Here is a 25,255-nt window from a genome sequence, read left to right as displayed (position 1 = left end):
TACCTCTTCCTATACACCCAGCACCCTACTGACTTGAGCCAGGGAGTCTTATTCTGTGCAGTCATGATTTGAGGCATAGTACTGCAGTGTTGGAATTCTGTATTGGTATATTAGAATCAAATGATTCAGCCCAGTAAGGCTAAACTTTATAGTGTTAGGACCAGTCTATTTTGGGACACCTTGTAAGTGGTGACTGGCTGAGCAGAATATGGCCATATTGCGTGACTAAGATCCCAACTTTATTTAAAAAATATTAAGCAGGCAATTTTTTGCATTTAAAAATATGTTAACAATATGTGAAAAAATATGTGGTCTTATGTGTTTGGATGTGCGCCAATACCTGTTTTTGTCTTATACTTATTTTGGTCATTTTAGCAGCACACCCACAATATGTGTGCTAATATTTAAAATGTTTTTTTAGGTGTGCATAACCAAACCCCCTTGTTGTATTCCCTACTGACCTTACCTGCTGCTAAGACCTCTTCCTATACACCCGGCACCCTACTGACCTTACCTGCTGCTAATACCTCTTCCTATACCCAGCACCTACTGACCTTGTCTGCTGCTAATACCTCTTCCTATACACCCAGCATTCTACTGACCTTACCTGCTATGCTAATCCGCTGTTTACCAAACTTCATCTGACATTATAATTCTCAATTTCCATGAATATTTTTATATTGTCAGTAAATAGAAATGTTAATACATCTGTATACATCAAACATTAAGCATGTTGAGTGAAATCCCAGAATCCTTTGCACTTACGTGACTTTTGGCTTCCCAGTAGCTTGGCACTTGAGTACTATATCATCATTTGGGTACACTACATAGGTTTCAGGAGACTGATCAGTAATCATAGCGGGTTTCCTTACTGCAGAGATAAAAAGGATCACAGCTTTACTAAAAGATCATAGACAAGCACCCCACCCACAAACAGAACTGGGAATTGTTAGTCTCTTGATTTACTGTATTATGCAAAGGGAGGGTCACTTACAGTTCTGAATTGTATCTGCAGATCCCAGGGTAGGCGATAGAAAGAGAGAGAGGGCAGTTAGACGGAGGGAAATCTGATAGAAAGCAAGAAGACATTAAATAACAAGGGTAGTTTACAAAACATAGTTTTACATGAAGACATATTGTGAGCTGATTTGTAATAAATATGTTCAATATCAGAAACACAATCAGTGTATTAGGGTATTGAGGAAGTATTGAGGAAGTGAGGGGTATTGAGGAAGTGAGGGGGTATTAAGGAAGTGAGGGGATGAGGGGGGTATTAAGGAAGTGAGGGGGGTTGTGAGGAGGTGATGAGGGTATTGAGGAAGTGAGGGGTATTGAGGAAGTGAGGGGATGAGGGGGGTATTAAGGAAGTGAGGGGGGTTTTGAGGAGGTGATGGGGTATTGAGGAAGTGAGGGGTATTGAGGAAGTGAGGGGGTATTGAGGAAGTGAGGGGTATTGAGGAAGTGAGGGGTATTGAGGAAGTGAGGGGTATTGAGGAAGTGAGGGGGTATTGAGGAAGTGAGGGGTATTGAGGAAGTGAGGGGGTATTGAGGAAGTGAGGGGGTATTGAGGAAGTGAGGGGGTATTGAGGAAGTGAGGGGGTATTGAGGAAGTGAGGGGGTATTGAGGAGGTGATGGGGTATTGAGGAAGTGAGGGGTATTGAGGAAGTGAGGGGGTATTGAGGAAGTGAGGGGTATTGAGGAAGTGAGGGGTATTGAGGAAGTGAGGGGGTATTGAGGAAGTGAGGGGGTATTGAGGAAGTGAGGGGGTATTGAGGAAGTGAGGGGGTATTGAGGAGGTGATGGGGTATTGAGGAAGTGAGGGGTATTGAGGAAGTGAGGGGGTATTGAGGAAGTGAGGGGTATTGAGGAAGTGAGGGGTATTGAGGAAGTGAGGGGTATTGAGGAAGTGAGGGGTATTGAGGAAGTGAGGGGGTATTGAGGAAGTGAGGGGGTATTGAGGAAGTGAGGGGGGTATTGAGGCAGTGAGGGGGGTATTAAGGAAGTGAGGAGGGTTTTGAGGAGGTGAGGAGGGTATTGAGGAGGTGGGGAATATTGAGGAGGTGAGGAGGGTATTGACGAAGTGAGTGGGGGTATTGAGGAAGTATGGTTGCCACCAAGCCAGTATTTTACTGACACGGCTGGTATTTTTAAGGTTCATGTCAATGTAGAAAATTAAGAATAAATATTGAAAGAAAGCCCCTGACAAAGTGAAACTTCTTCTGAGTGTAATGAATACTAGTTATAAACAAATGAGCATTTAAAATCAGTCCTATCAGCTTTAGTTTTTGAGTTATGCTGTTTAATTATTTATGCAAAATTATGATAATTAGCATGGCCGGTATTTTCTTCCAAGAAAGATGGCAACCCTATGAGGAAGTGAGGGGGTATTGAGGACATGAGGGGGGTATTGAGGAAGTGAGGGGGGTATTGAGGACATGAGGGGGGTATTGAGGAAGTGAGGGGGGTATTGAGGACATGAGGGGGGTATTGAGGAGGTGAGGGGGTATTGAGGAGGAAAGGGGGTATCAAAGAAGTAAGGGGGTGAGGGGGTATTGAGGAAATGAGAGGGCATTGAGGAAGTGAGAGGGATATTGAGAAAGTGAGGAGGGTATTAAAGAAGTGAGAGGGGTATTGAGGACATGGGGGGTATTGAGGAGGTGAGGGGGTATTGAGGACATGGGGGGTATTGAGGAGGTGAGGGGGTATTGAGGACATGGGGGGTATTGAGGAGGTGAGGGAATATTGAGGAGGTGAGGGGGTATTGAGGAGGTAAGGGGGTATCTGGCAGCTAATGTACAGGGGAAGAGGTAGCTTATATACAGGGGAAGAGGCAGCTTATAAAGAGAAGAGGGCCGTTTAAAGAAAAGGTAGGGTAATCCACAGGACAATACAAGGGGGGGGGGTCACATATATAAGCAGAAAACACAAGAAATCTTAAGATTATTTCCTTTACTTTGTTACATTAGATCAATGTATATAAATGGTTCTACATCAGACCCCAGCACCAGACCCCAGCACTAGGCCCAAACACCAGGCTCCATCAGCAGATCCCAGCACCACCATCTGACCCCAGCACCAGGCCCCAGCACCAGACCCCAGCACCAGGCTCCATCAGCAGACCCCAGCACCACCATCTGACCTCAGCAGTAGGCCCCAGCACCAGGCCCCAGCACCAGACCCCAGCACCACCATCTGACCCCAGCACCACCATCTGACCCCAGCACCAGGCCCCAGCACCAGACCCCAGCACCACCATCTGACCCCAGCACCAGGCCCCAGCACCAGACCCCAGCACCACCATCTGACCCCAGCACCAGGCCCCAGCACCAGGCCCCAGCACCACCATCTGACCCCAGCACCAGGCCCCAGCACCACCATCTGACCCCAGCACCAGGCCCCAGCACCACCATCTGACCCCAGCACCAGGCCACAGCACCACCATCTGACCCCAGCACCAGGCCCCAGCACCACCATCTGACCCCAGCACCAGGCCCCAGCACCACCATCTGACCCCAGCACCAGGCCCCAGCACCACCATCTGACCCCAGCACCAGGCCACAGCACCACCATCTGACCCCAGCACCAGGCCCCAGCACCAGGCCCCAGCACCAGACCCCAGCACCAGGCCCCAGCACCACCATCTGACCCCAGCACCAGGCCCCAGCACCACCATCTGACCCCAGCAGTAGACCCCAGCACCAAACCCATCAACATACATAGTAGCCACTTTGGGGGCATTAAACACATAGCTTTACCACACTACTACTGATAAAATGACATGCTCTAACAAATTTAGAGCATTTAATTTTATCAGTACTGGCCCTTTAAACTGTGGCTCTAATTTAAGTGCACTGCTATTCAATTTTCAATCTATCAATATCATACAGTAGATATATAGATAGATTGATAGGTCGATAGAGAGAGATAGACAAATAGATAGACAGATAGGCCTCTATTTAACAAAGTCTGCCGGACCCGATCCGACAGTGCGGATCAGGTCCGCCAGACCTCGCTGAATACGGAGAGCTGCTGGTGCAACGCCGCCCCCTGCAGACTCGCGGCCAATGGGCCGCCAGCAGGGAGGTGTCAATCAACCCGATCGTACTCGATCGGGCTGAATTCCGGCGATGTCTGTCCGCCTGCTCAGAGAAGGCGGACATGGTTATGGAGCAGCGGTCTTTGTGACCGCTGCTTCACAACTGCTGTTTCTGGCGAGCCTGCAGGCTCGCCAGAAACACGGGGCATCAAGCTCCATTCGGAGATTGATAGATAGGCTCCATAGTGTGTAAATAACAAATTACAAGACACCCTCTCTATGTTTCAGTGTCTGTGTGTGTGTCTATGGGTGTGTGTGTGTGTGTGTGTATATGCATGTTTCTGTGTGTGTATAAATATATGTGTGTATGTATATGCATGTGTGTGTATGTATTTCAGACATCCCAACCTGCAAAAACTAATTTCAGGGAGATTGCTTCACCAGCTACTGCGCCCCCCCCCCCCCAGTTATATATTGGACACCTTGAAACCCTAAATAAGATCATTAAAGTAGCTTCCCACTAAATTCACATTAAAAAAAAGTAGCTTTATTGCACAACCACATACAACAAACCTATTTTCCAGTGATCGGACGCTTGTTGAATGCTCAAATATGTTAGAATCCGAAGTTTAATTACGTGCAGTCAATAAGGTAGTATTTGTGTTTTATTTTATTAAAATCAGTGGGGGCTTTTTGGTTACTGGTGCATGCTTAAAAACTAACCTTTTAATCCTGGCAGCCGCTCCAGCACTCCGCCCGTCGCAAGCCGCCTTCACGCGTCCAAAATGACGAATCCGGCTTCCTTCAATCACGGCGTTGCATCAGGCCAAGATTCCCCCGGGGGGGGAAGCTGTGATTAAAGGAAGCCGAGTTCGTCATTTCTGACGTCTGCAGAGGCTTCCGACGGCCGGGGGAATCGCTGGAGCGGCTGCCAGGATTAAAAGGTACGTTTTTTAAGAAAATAAGTAAAATGTCAATTTTGATAAATTAAAGCGCCCTTGTTTTTAATAGGATTATTAAAAACCGGCACTAATTCATCAAAATTTACCTTCACTTTAAGGGTTCTATAACGTCCCAGCAACTAAAGGCAATCCTTAAAGAAACACTTTTCTGGATTTGGGCCACATTGGATCATAGTACTGGAGTTTCAGGGAGATTGCACTCCATTTGCTGGCATCAAGGAGCAATTATTACAATCAGGGAGACTCCCTGAACTTCAGGGAGAGTTGGGATGTCTGGTATATGTATGTGTGTATGTATATGCTTGTGTGTGTATGTGTATAAATATATGTGTGTGTGTATGTATATGCATGTGTGTGTATGTATATGCATGTGTGTGTATGTATATGCGTGTGTGTGTATGTATATGGGTGTGTGTATATGTATATGCATGTGTGTGTATGTGTGTATGTATATGCTTGTGTGTGTATGTGTATAAATATATGTGTGTGTGTATGTATATGCATGTGTGTGTATGTATATGCATGTGTGTGTATGTATATGCGTGTGTGTATGTGTATAAATATATGTGTGTGTGTGTGTGTATGTATATGCATGTGTGTGTATGTATATGCATGTGTGTGTATTTATATGGGTGTGTGTATATGTATATGCATGTGTGTGTATGTATATGCTTGTGTGTGTATGTGTATAAATATATGTGTGTGTGTATGTATATGCATGTGTGTGTATGTATATGGGTGTGTGTATATGTATATGCATGTGTGTGTGTATAAATATATGTGTGTGTGTATGTATATGCATGTGTGTGTATGTATATGCATGTGTGTGTATGTATATGCGTGTGTGTATGTGTATAAATATATGTGTGTGTGTGTGTGTATGTATATGCATGTGTGTGTATGTATATGCATGTGTGTGTATTTATATGGGTGTGTGTATATGTATATGCATGTGTGTGTATGTATATGCGTGTGTGTATGTGTATAAATATATGTGTGTGTGTGTGTATGTATATGCATGTGTGTGTATGTATATGCATGTGTGTGTATGTATATGGGTGTGTGTATATGTATATGCATGTGTGTGTACGTGTGTGTTTAAACATATGTGTATGTATATGTGTGTGTATGTGTATAAATATGTGTGTGTATATGTATATGCATGTGTGTGTGTATGTGTATAAATAGGTGTGTGTATGTATATGTATATGTGTGTGCATGTATTTGTATAAATATATGTGTGTGTGTGTGTATGTATATGCATGTGTGTGTATAAATATATGTGTGTGTGTGTTTATGTATAGGTGTGTGTGTGTATGTGTATAAATATATGTGTGTGTATGTATATGCATGTGTGTGTATGTATATGCCTGTGTTTATGTGTATAAATATATGTGTGTGTGTATGTATATGCATGTGTGTGTATGTGTATAAATATATATGTGTGTATGTGTTTGTGTATGTATATGCGTGTGTGTATTTGTATAAATATATGTGTGTGTATGTCTATGCATGTGTGTGTATGTGTGTGTATAAATATATATATGTGTGTGTGTGTATGTATAGGTGCGTGTATGTATATAAATATATGTGTGTGAATGTGTGTTATAAATATATGTGTGTGTGTATGTATATGCATGTGTGTGTGTATAAATATATATGTGTGTGTATGTACAGTATCCCACAAAAGTGAGTACACCCCTCACATTTGTGTAAATATTTTATTATATATTTTCATGTGACATCACTGAAGAAATGACAGTTTGCTACAACGTAAAGTAGTGAGTGTACAGTCTGTATAACAGTGTAAATTTGCTGTCCCCTCAAAATAACTCCATAACAGCCATTAATAACAGCCATTAATGTCTAAACTGTTGGCAACAAAAGTGAGCACACCCCTAAGTGGAAATGTCCAAATTGGGCCCAATTAGCCATTTTCCCTCCCCGGTGTCATGTGACTCGTTAGTGTTACAAGGTCTCAGGTGCGAATGGGGAGCAGGTGTGTTAAATGTGGGGTTAACACTCTCACACTCTCTCATACTAGTCACTGGAAGTTCAACATGGCACCTCATGGCAAAGAACTCTCTGAGATTCTGAAAAAAAGAATTGTTGCTCTACATAAAGATGCCTAGGCTATAAGAAGATTGCCAAGACCTTGAAACTGAGCTGCAGCACGGTGGGCAAGAACATACAGCGGTTTCACAGGACAGGTTCCACTCAGAACAGGCCTCGCCATGGTCGTCCAAAGAGGTTGAGTGCACGTGCTCAGTGTCATATCCAGAGGTTGTCTTTGGGAAATAGACGTATAAGTGAGGTCAGCATTACTGCAGAGGTTGAAGATGTGGGGGGTCAGTCTGTCAGTGCTCAGTCTATACGCTGCACAATGCATCAAATTGGTCTGCATGGCTGTCGTCCCAGAAGGAAGCCTCTTCTAAAGATGATGCACAAGAAAGCCCGAAAAAACAGTTGGCTGAAGACAAGCAGACTAATGACATGGATTACTGGAACCATGTCCTGTGGTCCGATGAGACCAAGATACATTTATTTGGTTTAGATGGTGTCAAGCATGTGTGGCGGCAACCAGGTGAGGGGTACAAAGACAAGTGTGTCTTGCCTACAGTCAATCATGGTGGTGGGAGTGTCATGGTCTGGGCCTGCATGAGAACTGCCAGCACTGGGGAGCTACAGTTCATTGAGGGAACCATGAATGCCAACATGTACTGTGACATACTGAAGCAGAGCATGATCTCCTCCCTTCGGAGACTGGGCCGCAGGGCAGTATTCCAACATGATAACGACCCCAAACACACCTCCAAGACGACCACTGCCTTGCTAAAGAAGCTGAGGGTAAAGGTGATGGACTGGCCAAGCATGTCTCCAGACCTAAACCCTATTGAGCATCTGTGTGGCATCCTCAATTGGAAGGTGGGGCAGCGCAAGGTCTCTAAAATCCACCAGCTCTGTGATGTCGTCATGGAGGAGTGGAAGAGGACTCCAGTGGCAACCTGTGAAGCTCTAGTGAACTCGATGCCCAAGAGGGTTAAGGCAGTGCTGGAAAATAATGGTGGCCACACAAAATATTGACACTTTGGGCCCAATTTGGACATTTCCACTTAGGGGTGTACTCACTTTTGTTGCCAACGGTTTAGACATTAATGGCTGTGTGTTGAGTTATTTTGAGGGGACAGCAAATTTACACTGTTATACAGGCTGTATACTCTTTACTTTACATTGTAGCAAAGTGTAATTTCTTCAGTGTTGTCACATGAAAAGATAACAGAATTTATGCTTATCTGATAAATTTCTTTCTCTTGTGATGTATCGAGTCCACGGATTCATCCATACTTGTGGGATATTCTCCTTCCCTACACGAAGTGGCAGAGAGAGCACCCACAGCAGAGCTGTCTATATAGCTCCTCCCTTAGCTCCACCCCCCAGTCATTCGACCAAAGGCTAGGAAGAAAAAGGAGAAACTATAGGGTGCAGTGGTGACTGAAGTTTTTAAAATAAAAATATACTACCTGTCTTAAATAGACAGGGCGGGCCGTGGACTCGATACATCACATGAGAAAGAAATTCATCAGGTAAGCATAAATTCTGTTTTCTCTTGTAAGGTGTATCGAGTCCACGGATTCATCCATACTTGTGGGATACCAATACCAAAGCTTTAGGACACGGATGAAGGGAAGGACAAGACAGGTTCCTTAAACGGAAGGCACCACTGCTTGTAGAACCTTTCTCCCAAAAATAGCCTCTGAAGAAGCAAAAGAATCGAATTTGTAAAATTTGGAAAAAGTATGAAGCGAAGACTAAGTTGCGCCTTACAAATCTGTTCAACAGAAGCCTCATTTTTAAAAGCCCATGTGGAAGCCACTGCTCTAATAGAATGAGCTGTAATTCTTTCAGGAGGCTGCTGGCCAGCAGTCTCATAAGCCATACGGATGATGCTTTGCAGCCAAAAAGAAAGAGAGGTAGCCGTAGCCTTTTGACCTCTTCGCTTACCAGAATAGACAACAAACAATGAAGATGTTTGACGGAAATCTTTGGTTGCTTGTAAGTAGAACTTTAAAGCACGAACCACATCAAGATTGTGCAACAGACGTTCCTTCTCTTCTTTGAAAAAGGATTAGGACACAGAGAAGGAACAACTATTTCCTGATTGATATTCCTATTAGAAACAACCTTAGGAAGGAATCCAGGTTTGGTACGCAAAACCACCTTATCTGCATGGAAAATAAGATAAGGTGAGTCACACTGTAAAGCAGATAACTAGGAAACTCTTCGAGCCGAAGAGATAGCTACTAAAAACAAAACTTTCCAAGATAGAAGCTTAATATCTATGGAATGCATAGGTTCAAATGGAACCCCTTGAAGAACTTTAAGAACCAAGTTTAGGCTCCATGGCGGAGCAACATGTTTAAATACAGGCTTGATCCTGACCAAGGCCTGACTAAACGCTTGAACGTCTGGGACATCTGCCAGACGTTTGTGTAAAAGAATAGACAAAGCAGATATTTGTCCCTTTAAGGAACTAGCTGATAATCCCTTCTCCAATCCTTCTTGGAGAAAAGACAAAATTCTAGGAATCCTAATCTTACTCCATGAGTAACCCTTGGATTCACACCAACAAAGATATTTGCGCCAAATCTTATGATAGATTTTCCTGGTGACAGGCTTTCTAGCCTGAATCAGGGTATCAATGACCGACTCAGAGAAACCACGCTTTGATAGAATCAGGCGTTCAATCTCCAAGCAGTCAGACGCAGAGAAATTAGATTTGGATGCTTTAACGGACCTTGGATTAGAAGGTCCTGCCTCATTGGCAGAGTCCACGGTGGAACAGATGACAGGCGCTATCAGAATCACTGAAGCTCTCTCCTGCTTGATTCTGGCAACCAGACATGGGAGGAGAGAAACAGTGGAAATACATAAGCCAGATTGAAGGACCAGGGCACTGCTAGAGCATCTATCAGTACCGCCTGGGGATCCCGGAACCTGGACCCGTAACGCGGAAGTTTGGCGTTCTGTCGGGACGCCATCAGATCAAATTCTGGTGTGCCCCATAGCTGAGTCAGCTGGGCAAATACCTCCGGATGGAGCTCCCACTCCCCCGGATGAAAAGTCTGACGACTTAGGAAATCCGCCTCCCAGTTCTCTACCCCTGGGATATGGAATCCTGAGAGATGGCAAGAGTGATCCTCTGCCCATCGGATAATTTTGGTTACCTCCATCCTCGCTAGAGAACTCCGTCTTCCTCCTTGATGATTGATATAGGTTACAGTCGTGATGTTGTCCGACTGAAATCTGATGAATTTGGCCGCAGCTAGCTGAGGCCACGCCTGAAGCGCATTGAATATCGCTCTCAGTACTAGAATGTTTATCAGGAGTAGAGATTCCTCCCAAGACCATAAGCCCTGTGCTTTCAGGGATTTCCAGACTGCACCCCAGCCTAGCAGGCAGGCATCTGTCGTTACTATGAGCCACTCTGGCCTTCGGAAACATATTCCCTGAGACAGGTGGTCCTGAGACAACCACCAGAGAAGAGAATATCTGGTCTCTTGGTCCAGATGCAGTTGAGGAGATAAATCTGCATAATCTCCATTACACTGTTTGAGCATGCATAATTGCAGTGGTCTGAGGTGTAGGCGGGCATAAGGAACTATGTCCATTGCCGCTACCATAAGTCCAATTACCTCCATACACTGAGCCACTGATGGCTGAGGAATGGAATGAAGAGCTCGGCAAGTGATTAAAAGTTTTGATTTTCTGACCTCCGTCAGAAATATTTTCATTTCTACCGAGTCTATCAGAGTCCCTAGGAAGGAAACTCTTGTGAGAGGGACGAGAGAACTCTTTTTTTATGTTCACCTTCCACCCGTGAGATCTCAGAAAAGCCAACACGATGTCTTTGTGTGAGACTTGGCTAGCTGGAAAGTCGATGCCTGAATTAAGATGTCGTCTAGATAAGACGCCACTGCTATACCCCGCGGTCTTAGAACCGCCAAAAGGGACCCTAGCAACTTTGTGAAAATTCTGGGAGCTGTGGCCAACCCGAAGGGAAGGGCCACAAACTGGTAATGCCTGTCCAAAAAGGCGAATCTGAGGAATTGATGATGATCTCTGTGAATAGGGATGTGTAGATACGCATCCTTTAAGCCCACAGTGGTCATATATTGACCCTCCTGGATCAGAGGAAGAATAGTCCGAATAGTCTCCATCTTGAAAGATGGTACTCTGAGGAATTTGTTTAGAATTTTGAGATTCAAGATTGGTCTGAAAGTTCCCTCTTTTTTGGGAACCACAAACAGGTTGGAGTAAAAACCTAGCCCTTGTTCCGCTCTTGGAACTGGGCGAATCACTCCCATGGTATGTAGGTCTTCTACACAGCGTAAGAACGCCTCTCTCTTTGTCTGGTTTGCAGACAATTGAGAAATGTGAAATCTCCCCCTTGGGGGGGAGTCTTTGAAGTCCAGAAGATATCCTTGGGACACAATTTCTAAAGCCCAGGAATCGTGAACATCTCTTGCCCAAGCCTGAGCAAAGAGAGAGAGTCTGCCCCCTATTAGATCCGGTCCCGGATCGGGGGCTACCCCTTCATGCTGTCTTAGAGGCAGCAGCAGGCTTCTTGGCCTGTTTACCTTTGTTCCAAGCCTGGTTAGGTCTCCAGACTGACTTGGATTGGACAGAATTCCCCTCTTGCTTTGCTGCAGGGGAAGCTGAAGCAGGACCACCCTTGAAGTTCCGAAAGGAACGAAAATTATTTTGTTTGGTCCTCATCTTATTTGTTTTATCCTGAGAGGCATGGCCTTTCCCTCCAGTGATGTCTGAAATAATTTCTTTCAGTGCAGGCCCGAATAGGGTCTTTCCTTTGAAAGGGATGTTCAACAATTTAGATTTTGATGACACATCAGCAGACCAGGACTTAAGCCATAACGCCCTGCGTGCTAAAATGTCAAAACCTGAATTCTTTGCCGCTAATTTAGCCATTTGGAAAGCGGCATCTGTAATGAAAGAATTAGCCAACTTAAGGGCCTTAATTCTATCCATAATATCCTCTAATGGAGTCTCCACCTGGAGAGCCTCTTCTAGAGCCTCAAACCAGAAAGCAGCTGCAGTAGTTACAGGAACAATGCATGCAATAGGTTGGAGAAGAAAACCTTGATGAACAAAAATTTTCTTTAGGAGACCCTCTAATTTTTTATCCATAGGATCTTTGAAAGCACAATTGCCTTCGATAGGTATAGTTGTACGCTTAGCAATAGTAGAAATAGCTCTCTCCACCTTAGGAACAGTCTGCCACGAGTCCTGTATGGTGTCAGATATGGGAAACATTTTCTTAAAAACAGGAGGGGGAGCGCACGGAATACCTGGTCTATCCCACTCCTTAGTAACAATAGTCACAATCCTCTTAGGGACTGGAAAAACATCAGTGTAAACAGGAACCTCTAAGTATCTGTCCATTTTACACAATTTCTCTGGGACCACTATAGGGTCACAATCGTCTAGAGTAGCTAATACCTCCTTGAGCAATAAGCGGAGGTGTTGAAGCTTAAATTTAAAGGCCATCATATCAGAATCTGTCTGAGGGAGCGTCTTTCCTGAATCAGAAATCTCTCCCTCAGATAACAAATCCCTTACCCCTACTTCAGAACATTGTGAGGGTATATCGGATATGGCTACTAAAGCGTCAGACGGCTCAGGATTTGTTCTTAACCCAGAGCTGACATGCTTTCCTTGTAAACCAGGCAGTTTAGAGAAAACCTCTGTGAGGGTTTTATTCATAACTGTGGCCATGTCTTGTAAAGTAAATGAATAAGACGCACTAGAGGTACTTGGCGTCACTTATGCGGGCGTTACTGGTTGTGACACTTGGGGAGAGCTAGATGCTAAACCCTCATTTCCTTCTAACTGAGAATCATCTATTGCAATATTTTTAAGTGCTAAAATATGCTCTTTATAATTTATAGACATATCAGTGCAAGTGGGACACATTCTAAGAGGGGGTTCCACAATGGCTTCTAAACACATAGAACAAGGATTCTCCTTGGTGTCAGACATGTTAAACAGGCTAGTAATGTAACAGGCAAGCTTGGAAAACACTTTAATCAAAGTAAATAACACTTTAAACAAAAATGGTACTGCACAAACTCTGCAAAACAGTGTAAAAAAGCAGTAAACACAACGAAATTTTTACAGTAGCATCATAAAGCCTTAGTAACTTTGCACCACTATGCAAATAAACAATTAACCCCTTAATGTAAAAACCGGATTGAAAAAACTTCAAAACCGGTAAAATAACGTTCAGCACCTTGCCACAGCTCTGCTGTGGCGCCTACCTGCCCTTTAGGAACGATTTGTGGGGAAAAAAACCTCTTTACAGCCCTCAAATACAGCAGGAATCTCTGGAGAAGTAGCTGGATGCTTCTGAGGTAAATAAACTTTGCAACTGAAAATAGGCCCCTCCCACCTCAATCGATGTTATGGGGCCTAAAAGAAACACCACAGAGTGTTTCTTAAACTAGCCATGTGGGTTAATAACCCTTAAACAAGCCACAAAGACCCCTTAAAGTCCCTCAAAAAACGTTTTATTTGTAACTAAACCAAAACGTTTTTTCCTATTAGTGTCACCAGTAACTATGAGCCCTTTATGCAAGCTTGGATTCCTCTTTTACTGAATACAGCTTACCTTTCCCTCATGGGGATATTGTCAGCCTTTTCTAGCAATAACACAGTCTGTCTAGAAAAAAATAGACTGAACATACCTTAATGCAGTTTAGCCTGCAAACTGTTCCCCCAACTGAAGTTTTCCTGTACTCTTCAGCCCTAGTGAGAACAGCAGTGGATCTTAGTTACAAAGTGCTAAGATCATCATCCTCCTTGCAGAAATCTTCATCCCTTTTCTGCCAGAGAGTAAATAGTACACACCGGTACCATTTAAAATAAACTTTTGCTTGAGAAAATAAAAACTAACATTTTTGTCACCACACTTACTTTGCCCTTCCTAGCAGTTAAGCAGGCAGAGAGAATGACTGGGGGTGGAGCTAAGGGAGGAGCTATATAGACAGCTCTGCTGTGGGTGCTCTCTCTGCCACTTCCTGTAGGGAAGGAGAATATCCCACAAGTATGGATGAATCCGTGGACTCGATACATCTTACAAGAGAAATAATAAAATATTTTAAAAAAATGTGAGGGGTGTACTCACTTTTGTGGGATACTGTATATGCGTGTGTGTGTATGTATATGCATGTGTGTGAGTATGTGTATAAATGTGTGTGTATGTATATGCATGTGTGTATGTGTATAAATATATGTGTGTGTATGTATATGCATGTGTGTATGTGTATAAATATATGTGTGTGTGTATATGCATGTGTGTATGTGTATTTATATGCATGTTTGTGTATGAATATATGTGTGTGTGTGTATGTGTAAAAATATGTATGTGTGTATGTATGTATGTGTGTGTATAAATATATATGTGTGTGTGTATGTATATGCGTGTGTATGTATGTATATGCATGTGTATGTGTTTGTGTATAAATATATGTGTGTGTGTGTATGTATATGTGGGTGTATGTATGTATATGCATGTGTGTGTATGTGTATAAATGTGTGTATGTATGCATGTGTGTATGTGTATAAATATATGTGTGTGTGTGTATGTATATGCATGTGTGTGTGTATGTATGTGTATAAATGTGTGTGTATGTATATGCATGTGTGTGTATGTGTAAACATACATGTGTGTGTATGTGTATAAATATATGTGTGTGTATGTATATGCATGTGTGTGTATAAATATATGTGTGTGTGTATGTATATGCGTGTGTGTACATGTATGTATGTGTGTGTATCTGTGTGTGTGTCTGTGTGTGTGTATATGCATGTATGTATGTGTGTGTGTGCGCATGTATGTATGTATCTGTATGTGTGCATGTATGTGTATATGTGTGTGTGTGCACGTATGTGTGTGAGCACATGTATTTATGTATGTGTGCGCATGTATTTATGTGTCTGTATATGTGCATGTATGTATGTATGTGTGTGCGTGTGTATTTATTTATGTGTGTGCGCGCGCGCATGTATTTATGTATGTGTGTGTGGGTGAGCATGTATTTATGTGTCTGCATGTGTGTATATGAGTGTGTGTGTGTGAGAGAGAGTGTGTCTATATAGGTGTGTGTGCGCGCGGGCATGTATTTATGTGTGTGTGTGCGCGCATGTATTTATGTGTATGTATATGGGCATTTATGTATGTATGTGTGTGTGTGCGCGCACATGTATTTATGTATGTGTGTGTGGGTGAGCATGTATTTATGTGTCTGTATGTATGCATATATGTATGTGTGTGTGCGCACGCATGTTTTTATGTATGTGTGTGTGTTCATGTATTTATGTGTGTGTGTGGGTGAGCATGTATTTGTGTGTGTGTGTGGGTGAGCATGTATTTATGTGTCTGTATGTGTGCATGTATGTATGTGTGTGTGTGCGTGCATGTTTTTATGTATGTGTGTGTGGGTGAGCATGTATTTATGTGTCTGTATGTATGTATATGAGCGTGTCTATATATATGTGTGTGTGTACATGTATTTATGTGTCTGTATGTGTGCATGTATGTATGTGTGTGTGTGTGCGCGCACATGTTTTTATGTATGTGTGTGTGCATGTATTTATGTATGTGTGTGTATGTGTGTGTGGGTGAGCATGTATTTATGTGTCTGTATGTGTGCATGTATGTATGTGTGTATATGAGTGTGTGTGTTTGTATGTGTGTGAGAGAGAGTGTGTCTATATATATATGTGTGTGTGCATGTATTTATGTGTCTGTATGTGTACATGTATGTATGTATGTATATAGGTGTGTATGTGTATGAGAGAGAGAGAGAGAGAGAGAGTGTCTATATATATGTGTGTGTGCGCAGGTATTTATGTGTCTGTATGTGTGCATGTATGTATGTGTGTATATGTGTGTGTGTGTTTGTATGTGTGTGAGAGAGTGTGTCTATATATATGTGTGTGAGAGAGTGTGTGTCTATATATATGTGTGTGTGTGCATGTATTTATGTGTCTGTATGTGTGCATGTATGTATGTGTGTGAGAGAGTGTGTCTTTATATATGTGTGTGTGCATGTATTTATGTGTCTGTATCTGTGCCTGTATGTATGTGTGTATATAAGTGTGTATGTGTATGAGAGAGAGTGTCTATATATATGTGTGTGTGCATGTATTTATGTGTCTGTATGTGTGCATGTATGTATGTGTGTATATGTGTGTGTGTGTTTGTATGTGTGTGAGAGAGTGTGTCTATATATATGTGTGTGAGAGAGTGTGTGTCTATATATATATGTGTGTGTGTGCATGTATTTATGTGTCTGTATGTGTGCATGTATGTATGTGTGTGAGAGAGTGTGTCTTTATATATGTGTGTGTGCATGTATTTATGTGTCTGTATCTGTGCATGTATGTATGTGTGTGAGAGAGTGTGTCTTTATATATGTGTGTGTGCATGTATTTATGTGTCTGTATCTGTGCCTGTATGTATGTGTGTGAGAGAGTGTGTCTTTATATATGTGTGTGTGCATGTATTTATGTGTCTGTATCTGTGCATGTATATATGTGTGTGAGAGAGTGTGTCTTTATATATGTGTGTGTGCATGTATTTATGTGTCTGTATCTGTGCATGTATGTATGTGTGGGAGAGAGTGTGTCTTTATATATGTGTGTGTGCATGTATTTATGTGTCTGTATCTGTGCATGTATATATGTGTGTAAATAAGTGTGTATGTGTGAGAGAGTGTGTCTTTATATATATGTGTGTGTGCATGTATTTATGTGTCTGTATCTGTGCATGTATATATGTGTGTAAATAAGTGTGTATGTGTATGAGAGAGTGTGTCTTTATATATGTGTGTGTGCATGTATTTATGTGTCTGTATCTGTGCATGTATATATGTGTGTAAATAAGTGTGTATGTGTATGAGAGAGTGTGTCTTTATATATGTGTGTGTGCATGTATTTATGTGTCTGTATCTGTGCATGTATATATGTGTGTAAATAAGTGTGTATGTGTATGAGAGAGTGTGTCTTTATATATGTGTGTGTGCATGTATTTATGTGTCTGTATCTGTGCATGTATATATGTGTGTAAATAAGTGTGTATGTGTATGAGAGAGTGTGTCTTTATATATGTGTGTGTGTGCATGTATTTATGTGTCTGTATCTGTGCATGTATATATGTGTGTAAATAAGTGTGTATGTGTATGAGAGAGTGTGTCTTTATATATGTGTGTGTGCATGTATTTATGTGTCTGTATCTGTGCATGTATATATGTGTGTAAATAAGTGTGTATGTGTGAGAGAGTGTGTCTTTATATATATGTGGGTGTGCATGTATTTATGTGTCTGTATCTGTGCATGTATATATGTGTGTAAATAAGTGTGTATGTGTATGAGAGAGTGTGTCTTTATATATGTGTGTGTGCATGTATTTATGTGTCTGTATCTGTGCATGTATATATGTGTGTAAATAAGTGTGTATGTGTATGAGAGAGTGTGTCTTTATATATGTGTGTGTGCATGTATTTATGTGTCTGTATCTGTGCATGTATATATGTGTGTAAATAAGTGTGTATGTGTATGAGAGAGTGTGTCTTTATATATGTGTGTGTGCATGTATTTATGTGTCTGTATCTGTGCATGTATATATGTGTGTAAATAAGTGTGTATGTGTGAGAGAGTGTGTCTTTATATATGTGTGTGTGCATGTATTTATGTGTCTGTATCTGTGCATGTATATATGTGTGTAAATAAGTGTGTATGTGTGAGAGAGTGTGTCTTTATATATGTGTGTGTGCATGTATTTATGTGTCTGTATCTGTGCATGTATATATGTGTGTAAATAAGTGTGTATGTGTGAGAGAGTGTGTCTTTATATATGTGTGTGTGTGCATGTATTTATGTGTCTGTATCTGTGCATGTATATATGTGTGTAAATAAGTGTGTATGTGTGAGAGAGTGTGTCTTTATATATGTGTGTGTGCATGTATTTATGTGTCTGTATCTGTGCATGTATATATGTGTGTAAATAAGTGTGTATGTGTGAGAGAGTGTGTCTTTATATATGTGTGTGTGCATGTATTTATGTGTCTGTATCTGTGCATGTATATATGTGTGTAAATAAGTGTGTATGTGTGAGAGAGTGTGTCTTTATATATGTGTGGACAGTGTGTGTGTGTGTAACCATGAAACCCATTCTAGCATAAAAGCATGTACACATTATTACACATCATGTTACATAAGAACAGAATACTGTACACAGCTTTCCGACTGTGATAATGAGACATAGTTTATAGTTGTTGCTAAGCACCATGTCATTATTGGCAGAATGAGCTATAAACACCATGCAAGCTGACAGAATCTCAAGGCCATTATGTAATTCCAAAGTATTAACCCCACACTCACACTGTATAAATGTGCATGGCGCATACACATCTTCATATATGTTCTTATTTGTAAAAAAAAAACTACTGCGGATGTCAGTGCTGCAGATAGTGCTGATATCAGGAAGTCACAGTGCATTAGCCAAAATACGATATATTACTGGAGAAAACACACAACTGGGTAATTATGTCAATGTATAAAATGTATTTCTTCCAGAAAAGAGGTAAATAAAACAGTGTTCTTAGTCATCTACTGACAGAGCCAAGAAAAAGAAATAGATCATTCCTTGCAGCTGATTTAAATAGGAAACAAAAGACTGGTGTATAATTAAAGGGACATTAGATGCACAAAACAATTTCTTAGAGCATTTTATTTCTGTACTAGTGTCCCTTGTTCACTATGAGCCACATTACAAGTCTAGGTTATGTACAGATCCAGTTCGAGCGCTAACTGTTTTAGAATTAAGCTTTTTGCGCTCGTCAGGTTGCGCTCATATTACAAGTAAGCGGTTTCTACTCACACGCTAACCCGACAAGCGTAAAAAAAGTTGAACTTACAATATGAGATGCGCGATAATGTATTCCGTCATAAAAGTAAATGGAGCACAAAAATTAGTTTATGAGTATCGTTGGTGGAGTGTGATGGATCGAACTTTTGATTGTGGATGCGATCAGCCTCCTGTTGTGGGAACGGTTTGATTTTTGATGCAGGGACTAAGGTGAACATGTCTCGCTTTTGGTATTGACTTTTGTCTACAGGGTGTTTCAGTGCCTGTGAGTTTGTTAGGGGTGGATCACGGTGACATCACACTCTTGGTTGGAGAACTATTGGAGGACTGTGCGCTGACTGTGATTGGCTCACGATGTTTGGTTGTTTTATCTTGTTCTAGTTATTATTTACATGTATTATACCAGTGATTTTTCTGCTGTACCATTAGGATTGGGGATCCTAACGATGATTTTAGTTTATTCTATTTTGCTTTTTCTCTTATCTCGCTATTAGGTTCTTTATTCAACACATTAGTTTGTGTTTCACTATGACATGAATAATCTAATATCCAATGAGATTTATGTGTTCTGGGGGTGTGTCCCTAACAGACCATTGATTGGCTCTGAGTGTGTGGGAGGGTGTTTAGGGCCTATATAAGGCTGCTTTTTTCATTTTAACACTGTCAGAGGAAAGGACTGTGTTTGGTCCTGAAACGTCACAGAATGCAATAAAAATTTTTTGGTGACTTTGCTATCCAAAGACCAGTGAGTGCTTATTTCCATTTTATCTACTATTCCACAAGAGCACCCTGGCATTTGGTGTGAGATAGCAGGAGTGCACACACACTCTGCTACTGTATATGTGTATATATATATATATATATATATATATAATTATATTTGGGTAGATATATACAGATATATATAGGAATATCTATTTATAAATACATAAAACATATTCTGCCTTGTGCAGAACATTGGAATGTGAAATATTTCCAGTACATACACAGTTGAACACTTTTAAAAATATGAATATTGCAAAAATATGCTTTAACATGTTTTTATATTCTTAACTGCAAAGGGCTTTAAGGCAATACTTTACATTTGATGGTGTTATTATTAGTGTAATTGTACTTTGTAATGTATTTTTGTTGTTTCGCAAAACAGTTAAAGGGTCACTAAACCCCAAAAAATTCTTTCATGATTCAGATAGATAATACAAATTTAAACAACAATCCAATTTACTTCTTTTATTTATTTTGCTTCATTATTTAGATATCCTTAGTTGAAGAAAAAGCAATGCACATGGGTGAGCCAATCACATGAAGCTTCTATGTGCAGCAACCAATCAGCAGCTACTGAGCCTATATAGATATGCTTTCCAGCAAAGAATATTAAGAGAATAAAACAAATTAGATAATAGAAGTAAATTAGAAAGTTGTTTAAAATTGCATGCTCTTTCTAAACCATGAAAGTAAAAATTTGGGTTTCATGTCCCTTTAACCAGAGCTCTGAGGTCAAGCTAATCCGAGGCAATCACGTTTATAATATAAGTGAAAAATCCAATGTGCGTAACTACCCACGATAAACCCCTATTAGCTTGTGCATATCTGTTAGTGCTCCACTCGTAATCTAGCTCTAGGTGGGAATCACCAGTCACCCACATTTTCTGCTCCTACACGTAGCTAAAGTCCCAGCTGGGAATCACCAGTCACCCACAAGTCCTGCTCCTACACATAGCTAAAGTCCCAGCTGGGAATCACCAGTCACCCACAAGTCCTGCTCCTACACATAGCTAAAGTCCCAGCTGGGAATCACCAGTCCCCCACATGTCCTGCTCCTACACTTAGCTAAAGTCCCAGCTGGGAATCACCAGTCACTCACATGTTCTGCTCCTACACATAGCTAAAGTCCCAGCTAGGAATCACCAGTAACCCACATGTCCTGCTCCTACACTTAGCTAAAGTTCCAGCTGGGAAAACATAATTTATGCTTACCTGATAAATTTATTTCTCTTGTAGTGTATCCAGTCCACGGATCATCCATTACTTATGGGATATTAACTCCTCCCCAACAGGAAGTGCAAGAGGATTCACCCAGCAGACCTGCTATATAGCTCCTCCCCTAACTGCCATTACCAGTCATTCGACCGAAAACATGCAGAGAAAGGAAAACCATAGGGTGCAGTGGTGACTGTAGTTTAATGGAAAAATTACCTGCCTTAAAGTGACAGGGCGGGCCGTGGACTGGATACACTACAAGAGAAATAAATTTATCAGGTAAGCATAAATTATGTTTTCTCTTGTTAAGTGTATCCAGTCCACGGATCATCCATTACTTATGGGATACCAATACCAAAGCTAAAGTACACGGATGACGGGAGGGACAGGCAGGCTCTTTATACGGAAGGAACCACTGCCTGAAGAACCTTTCTCCCAAAAACAGCCTCCGAAGAAGCAAAAGTGTCAAATTTGTAAAATTTGGAAAAAGTATGAAGAGAAGACCAAGTTGCAGCCTTGCAAATCTGTTCAACAGAAGCCTCATTCTTAAAGGCCCAAGTGGAAGCCACAGCTCTAGTAGAATGTGCTGTAATTCTTTCAGGAGGCTGCTGTCCAGCAGTCTCATAGGCTAACCGTATTATGCTACGAAGCCAAAAGGAGAGAGAGGTAGCCGAAGCTTTTTGACCTCTCCTCTGACCAGAATAAACGACAAACAGGGAAGACGTTTGTCGAAAATCCTTAGTTGCCTGTAGATAAAATTTCAGGGCACGGACTACATCTAGATTGTGTAGCAGACGTTCCTTTTTCGAAGAAGGATTAGGACACAAAGATGGAACCACAATCTCTTGATTGATATTCCTGTTAGTGACCACCTTAGGTAGGAACCCAGGTTTATTACGCAGAACTACCTTGTCTGAATGAAAAATCAGATAAGGAGAATCACAATGTAAGGCAGATAACTCAGAGACTCTTCGAGCCGAGGAAATCGCCATTAAAAACAGAACTTTCCAAGATAACAACTTGATATCAATGGAATGAAGGGGTTCAAACGGAACCCCCTGTAAAACATTAAGAACTAAGTTCAAACTCCATGGTGGAGCAACAGTTTTAAACACAGGCTTGATCCTAGCTAAAGCCTGACAAAAAGCTTGAAGGTCCGGAACTTCTGACAGACGTTTGTGTAAAAGAATGGACAGAGCTGAAATCTGTCCCTTTAAGGAACTAGCGGATAAACCCTTTTCTAAACCTTCTTGTAGAAAAGACAATATCCTCGGAATCCTAACCTTACTCCATGAGTAACTCTTGGATTCGCACCAATATAAGTATTTGCGCCATATCTTATGGTAAATCTTTCTGGTAACAGGCTTCCTAGCCTGTATTAAGGTACCAATAACTGACCTCCGGATGAAGTTCCCACTCCCCCGGATGAAAAGTCTGACGACTTAAGAAATCCGCCTCCCAGTTCTCCACTCCCGGGATGTGGATTGCTGACAGGTGGCAAGAGTGAGACTCTGCCCAGCGAATTATCTTTGATACTTCCATCATTGCTAGGGAGCTTCTTGTCCCTCCCTGATGGTTGATGTAAGCTACAGTCGTGATGTTGTCCGACTGAAACCTGATGAACCCCCGAGTTGTTAACTGGGGCCAAGCCAGAAGGGCATTGAGAACTGCTCTCAATTCCAGAATGTTTATTGGTAGGAGACTCTCCTCCTGATTCCATTGTCCCTGAGCCTTCAGAGAATTCCAGACAGCGCCCCAACCTAGTAGGCTGGCGTCTGTTGTTACAATTGTCCAGTCCGGCCTGCTGAATGGCATCCCCCTGGACAGATGTGGCCGAGAAAGCCACCATAGAAGAGAATTTCTGGTCTCTTGATACAGATTCAGAGTAGGGGACAAGTCTGAGTAATCCCCATTCCACTGACTTAGCATGCACAATTGCAGCGGTCTGAGATGTAGGCGTGCAAAGGGTACTATGTCCATTGCTGCTACCATTAAGCCGATCACCTCCATGCATTGAGCTACTGACGGGTGTTGAATGGAATGAAGGACACGGCATGCATTTTGAAGCTTTGTTAACCTGTCTTCTGTCAGGTAAATCTTCATTTCTACAGAATCTATAAGAGTCCCCAAGAAGGGAACTCTTGTGAGTGGAAAGAGAGAACTCTTCTTTTCGTTCACCTTCCATCCATGCGACCTTAGAAATGCCAGTACTAACTCTGTATGAGACTTGGCAGTTTGAAAGCTTGAAGCTTGTATCAGAATGTCGTCTAGGTACGGAGCTACCGCAATTCCTCGCGGTCTTAGTACCGCCAGAAGAGCACCCAGAACCTTTGTGAAGATTCTCGGAGCCGTAGCCAATCCGAATGGAAGAGCTACAAACTGGTAATGCCTGTCTAGAAAGGCAAACCTTAGATACCGGTAATGATCTTTGTGAATCGGTATGTGAAGGTAAGCATCCTTTAAATCCACTGTGGTCATGTACTGACCCTTTTGGATCATGGGTAAAATTGTCCGAATAGTTTCCATTTTGAACGATGGAACTCTTAGGAATTTGTTTAGGATCTTTAAATCCAAGATTGGCCTGAAAGTTCCCTCTTTTTTGGGAACCACAAACAGATTTGAGTAAAACCCTTGTCCTTGTTCCGACCGCGGAACCGGATGGATCACTCCCATTAATAAAAGATCTTGTACGCAGCGTAGAAACGCCTCTTTCTTTATTTGGTTTGTTGACAACCTTGACAAATGAAATCTCCCTCTTGGGGGAGAGAATTTGAAGTCTAGAAGGTATCCCTGAGATATGATCTCTAACGCCCAGGGATCCTGGACATCTCTTGCCCAAGCCTGGGCGAAGAGAGAAAGTCTGCCCCCCACTAGATCCGTTCCCGGATCGGGGGCCCTCGATTCATGCTGTCTTAGGGGCAGCAGCAGGTTTCCTGGCCTGCTTGCCCTTGTTCCAGGACTGGTTAGGTCTCCAGCCTTGTCTGTAGCGAGCAACAGCTCCTTCCTGTTTTGGTGCAGAGGAAATTGATGCTGCTCCTGCTTTGAAATTACGAAAGGAACGAAAATTAGACTGTCTAGCCTTAGGTTTGGCTCTGTCTTGAGGCAGGGCATGGCCTTTACCTCCTGTAATGTCAGCGATAATTTCTTTCAACCCGGGCCCGAATAAGGTCTGCCCTTTGAAAGGTATATTAAGCAATTTAGATTTAGAAGTAACGTCAGCTGACCAGGATTTTAGCCACAGTGCTCTGCGTGCCTGAATGGCGAATCCGGAATTCTTAGCCGTAAGTTTAGTTAAATGTACTACGGCATCTGAAATAAATGAGTTAGCTAACTTAAGGGCTTTAAGCTTGTGTGTAATCTCATCTAATGGAGCTGATTCAAGTGTCTCTTCCAGAGACTCAAACCAAAATGCTGCTGCAGCCGTGACAGGCGCAATGCATGCAAGAGATTGCAATATAAAACCTTGTTGAACAAACATTTTCTTAAGGTAACCCTCTAACTTTTTATCCATTGGATCTGAAAAGGCACAGCTATCCTCCACCGGGATAGTGGTACGCTTAGCTAAAGTAGAAACTGCTCCCTCCACCTTAGGGACCGTTTGCCATAAGTCCCGTGTGGTGGCGTCTATTGGAAACATCTTTCTAAATATCGGAGGGGGTGAGAACGGCACACGGGGTCTATCCCACTCCTTAGTAACAATTTCAGTAAGTCTCTTAGGTATAGGAAAAACGTCAGTACTCGCCGGTACCGCAAAATATTTATCCAACCTACACATTTTCTCTGGTATTGCAACTGTGTTACAATCATTCAGAGCCGCTAACACCTCCCCTAGTAATACACGGAGGTTTTCCAGCTTAAATTTAAAATTTGAAATATCTGAATCCAGTTTGTTTGGATCAGAACCGTCACCCGCAGAATGAAGCTCTCCGTCCTCATGTTCTGCAAATTGTGACGCAGTGTCTGACATGGCCCTAATATTATCAGCGCACTCTGTTCTCACCCCAGAGTGATCACGCTTACCTCTTAGTTCTGGTAATTTAGCCAAAACTTCAGTCATAACAGTAGCCATATCCTGTAATGTGATTTGTAATGGCCGCCCAGATGTACTCGGCGCTACAATATCACGCACCTCCCGAGCGGGAGATGCAGGTACTGACACGTGAGGCGAGTTAGTCGGCATAACTCTCCCCTCGTTGTTTGGTGAAATATGTTCAATTTGTACAGATTGACTTTTATTTAAAGTAGCATCAATACAGTTAGTACATAAATTTCTATTGGGCTCCACTTTGGCTTTAGCACATATAGCACAGATATCTTCCTCTGAATCA

At 42.1% G+C, this 25,255-nt stretch overlaps 1 protein-coding gene across 2 annotated transcripts in view; it reads right to left on the bottom strand.

Annotated features, from left to right (window-relative positions):
- L1CAM (L1 cell adhesion molecule) overlaps window positions 1–25,255 on the bottom strand; it is a 403,835-nt gene that overhangs the window by 195,264 nt on the left and 183,316 nt on the right. The window contains exons 1-2 of one of the 2 annotated variants that reach the window (XM_053695801.1): window positions 995–1,061; window positions 766–871 (exon numbers count right to left, since the gene is read on the bottom strand). In XM_053695801.1, coding sequence (XP_053551776.1) covers window positions 766–857 — 92 coding nt within the window. In that variant the 5' untranslated portion in view covers window positions 858–871; window positions 995–1,061. Of the gene's footprint in view, window positions 1–765; window positions 872–994; window positions 1,062–25,255 lie in introns of those variants that run through there. The other variant, XM_053695800.1, reaches the window with a different exon arrangement.

Source organism: Bombina bombina, chromosome 12, assembly GCF_027579735.1.
Source record: "Bombina bombina isolate aBomBom1 chromosome 12, aBomBom1.pri, whole genome shotgun sequence".
NCBI classification, from domain to species: Eukaryota; Metazoa; Chordata; class Amphibia; order Anura; family Bombinatoridae; genus Bombina; species Bombina bombina.
Note: the sequence above shows the minus strand (reverse complement) of the source record. Positions and strands in the feature narration are given on the sequence as shown.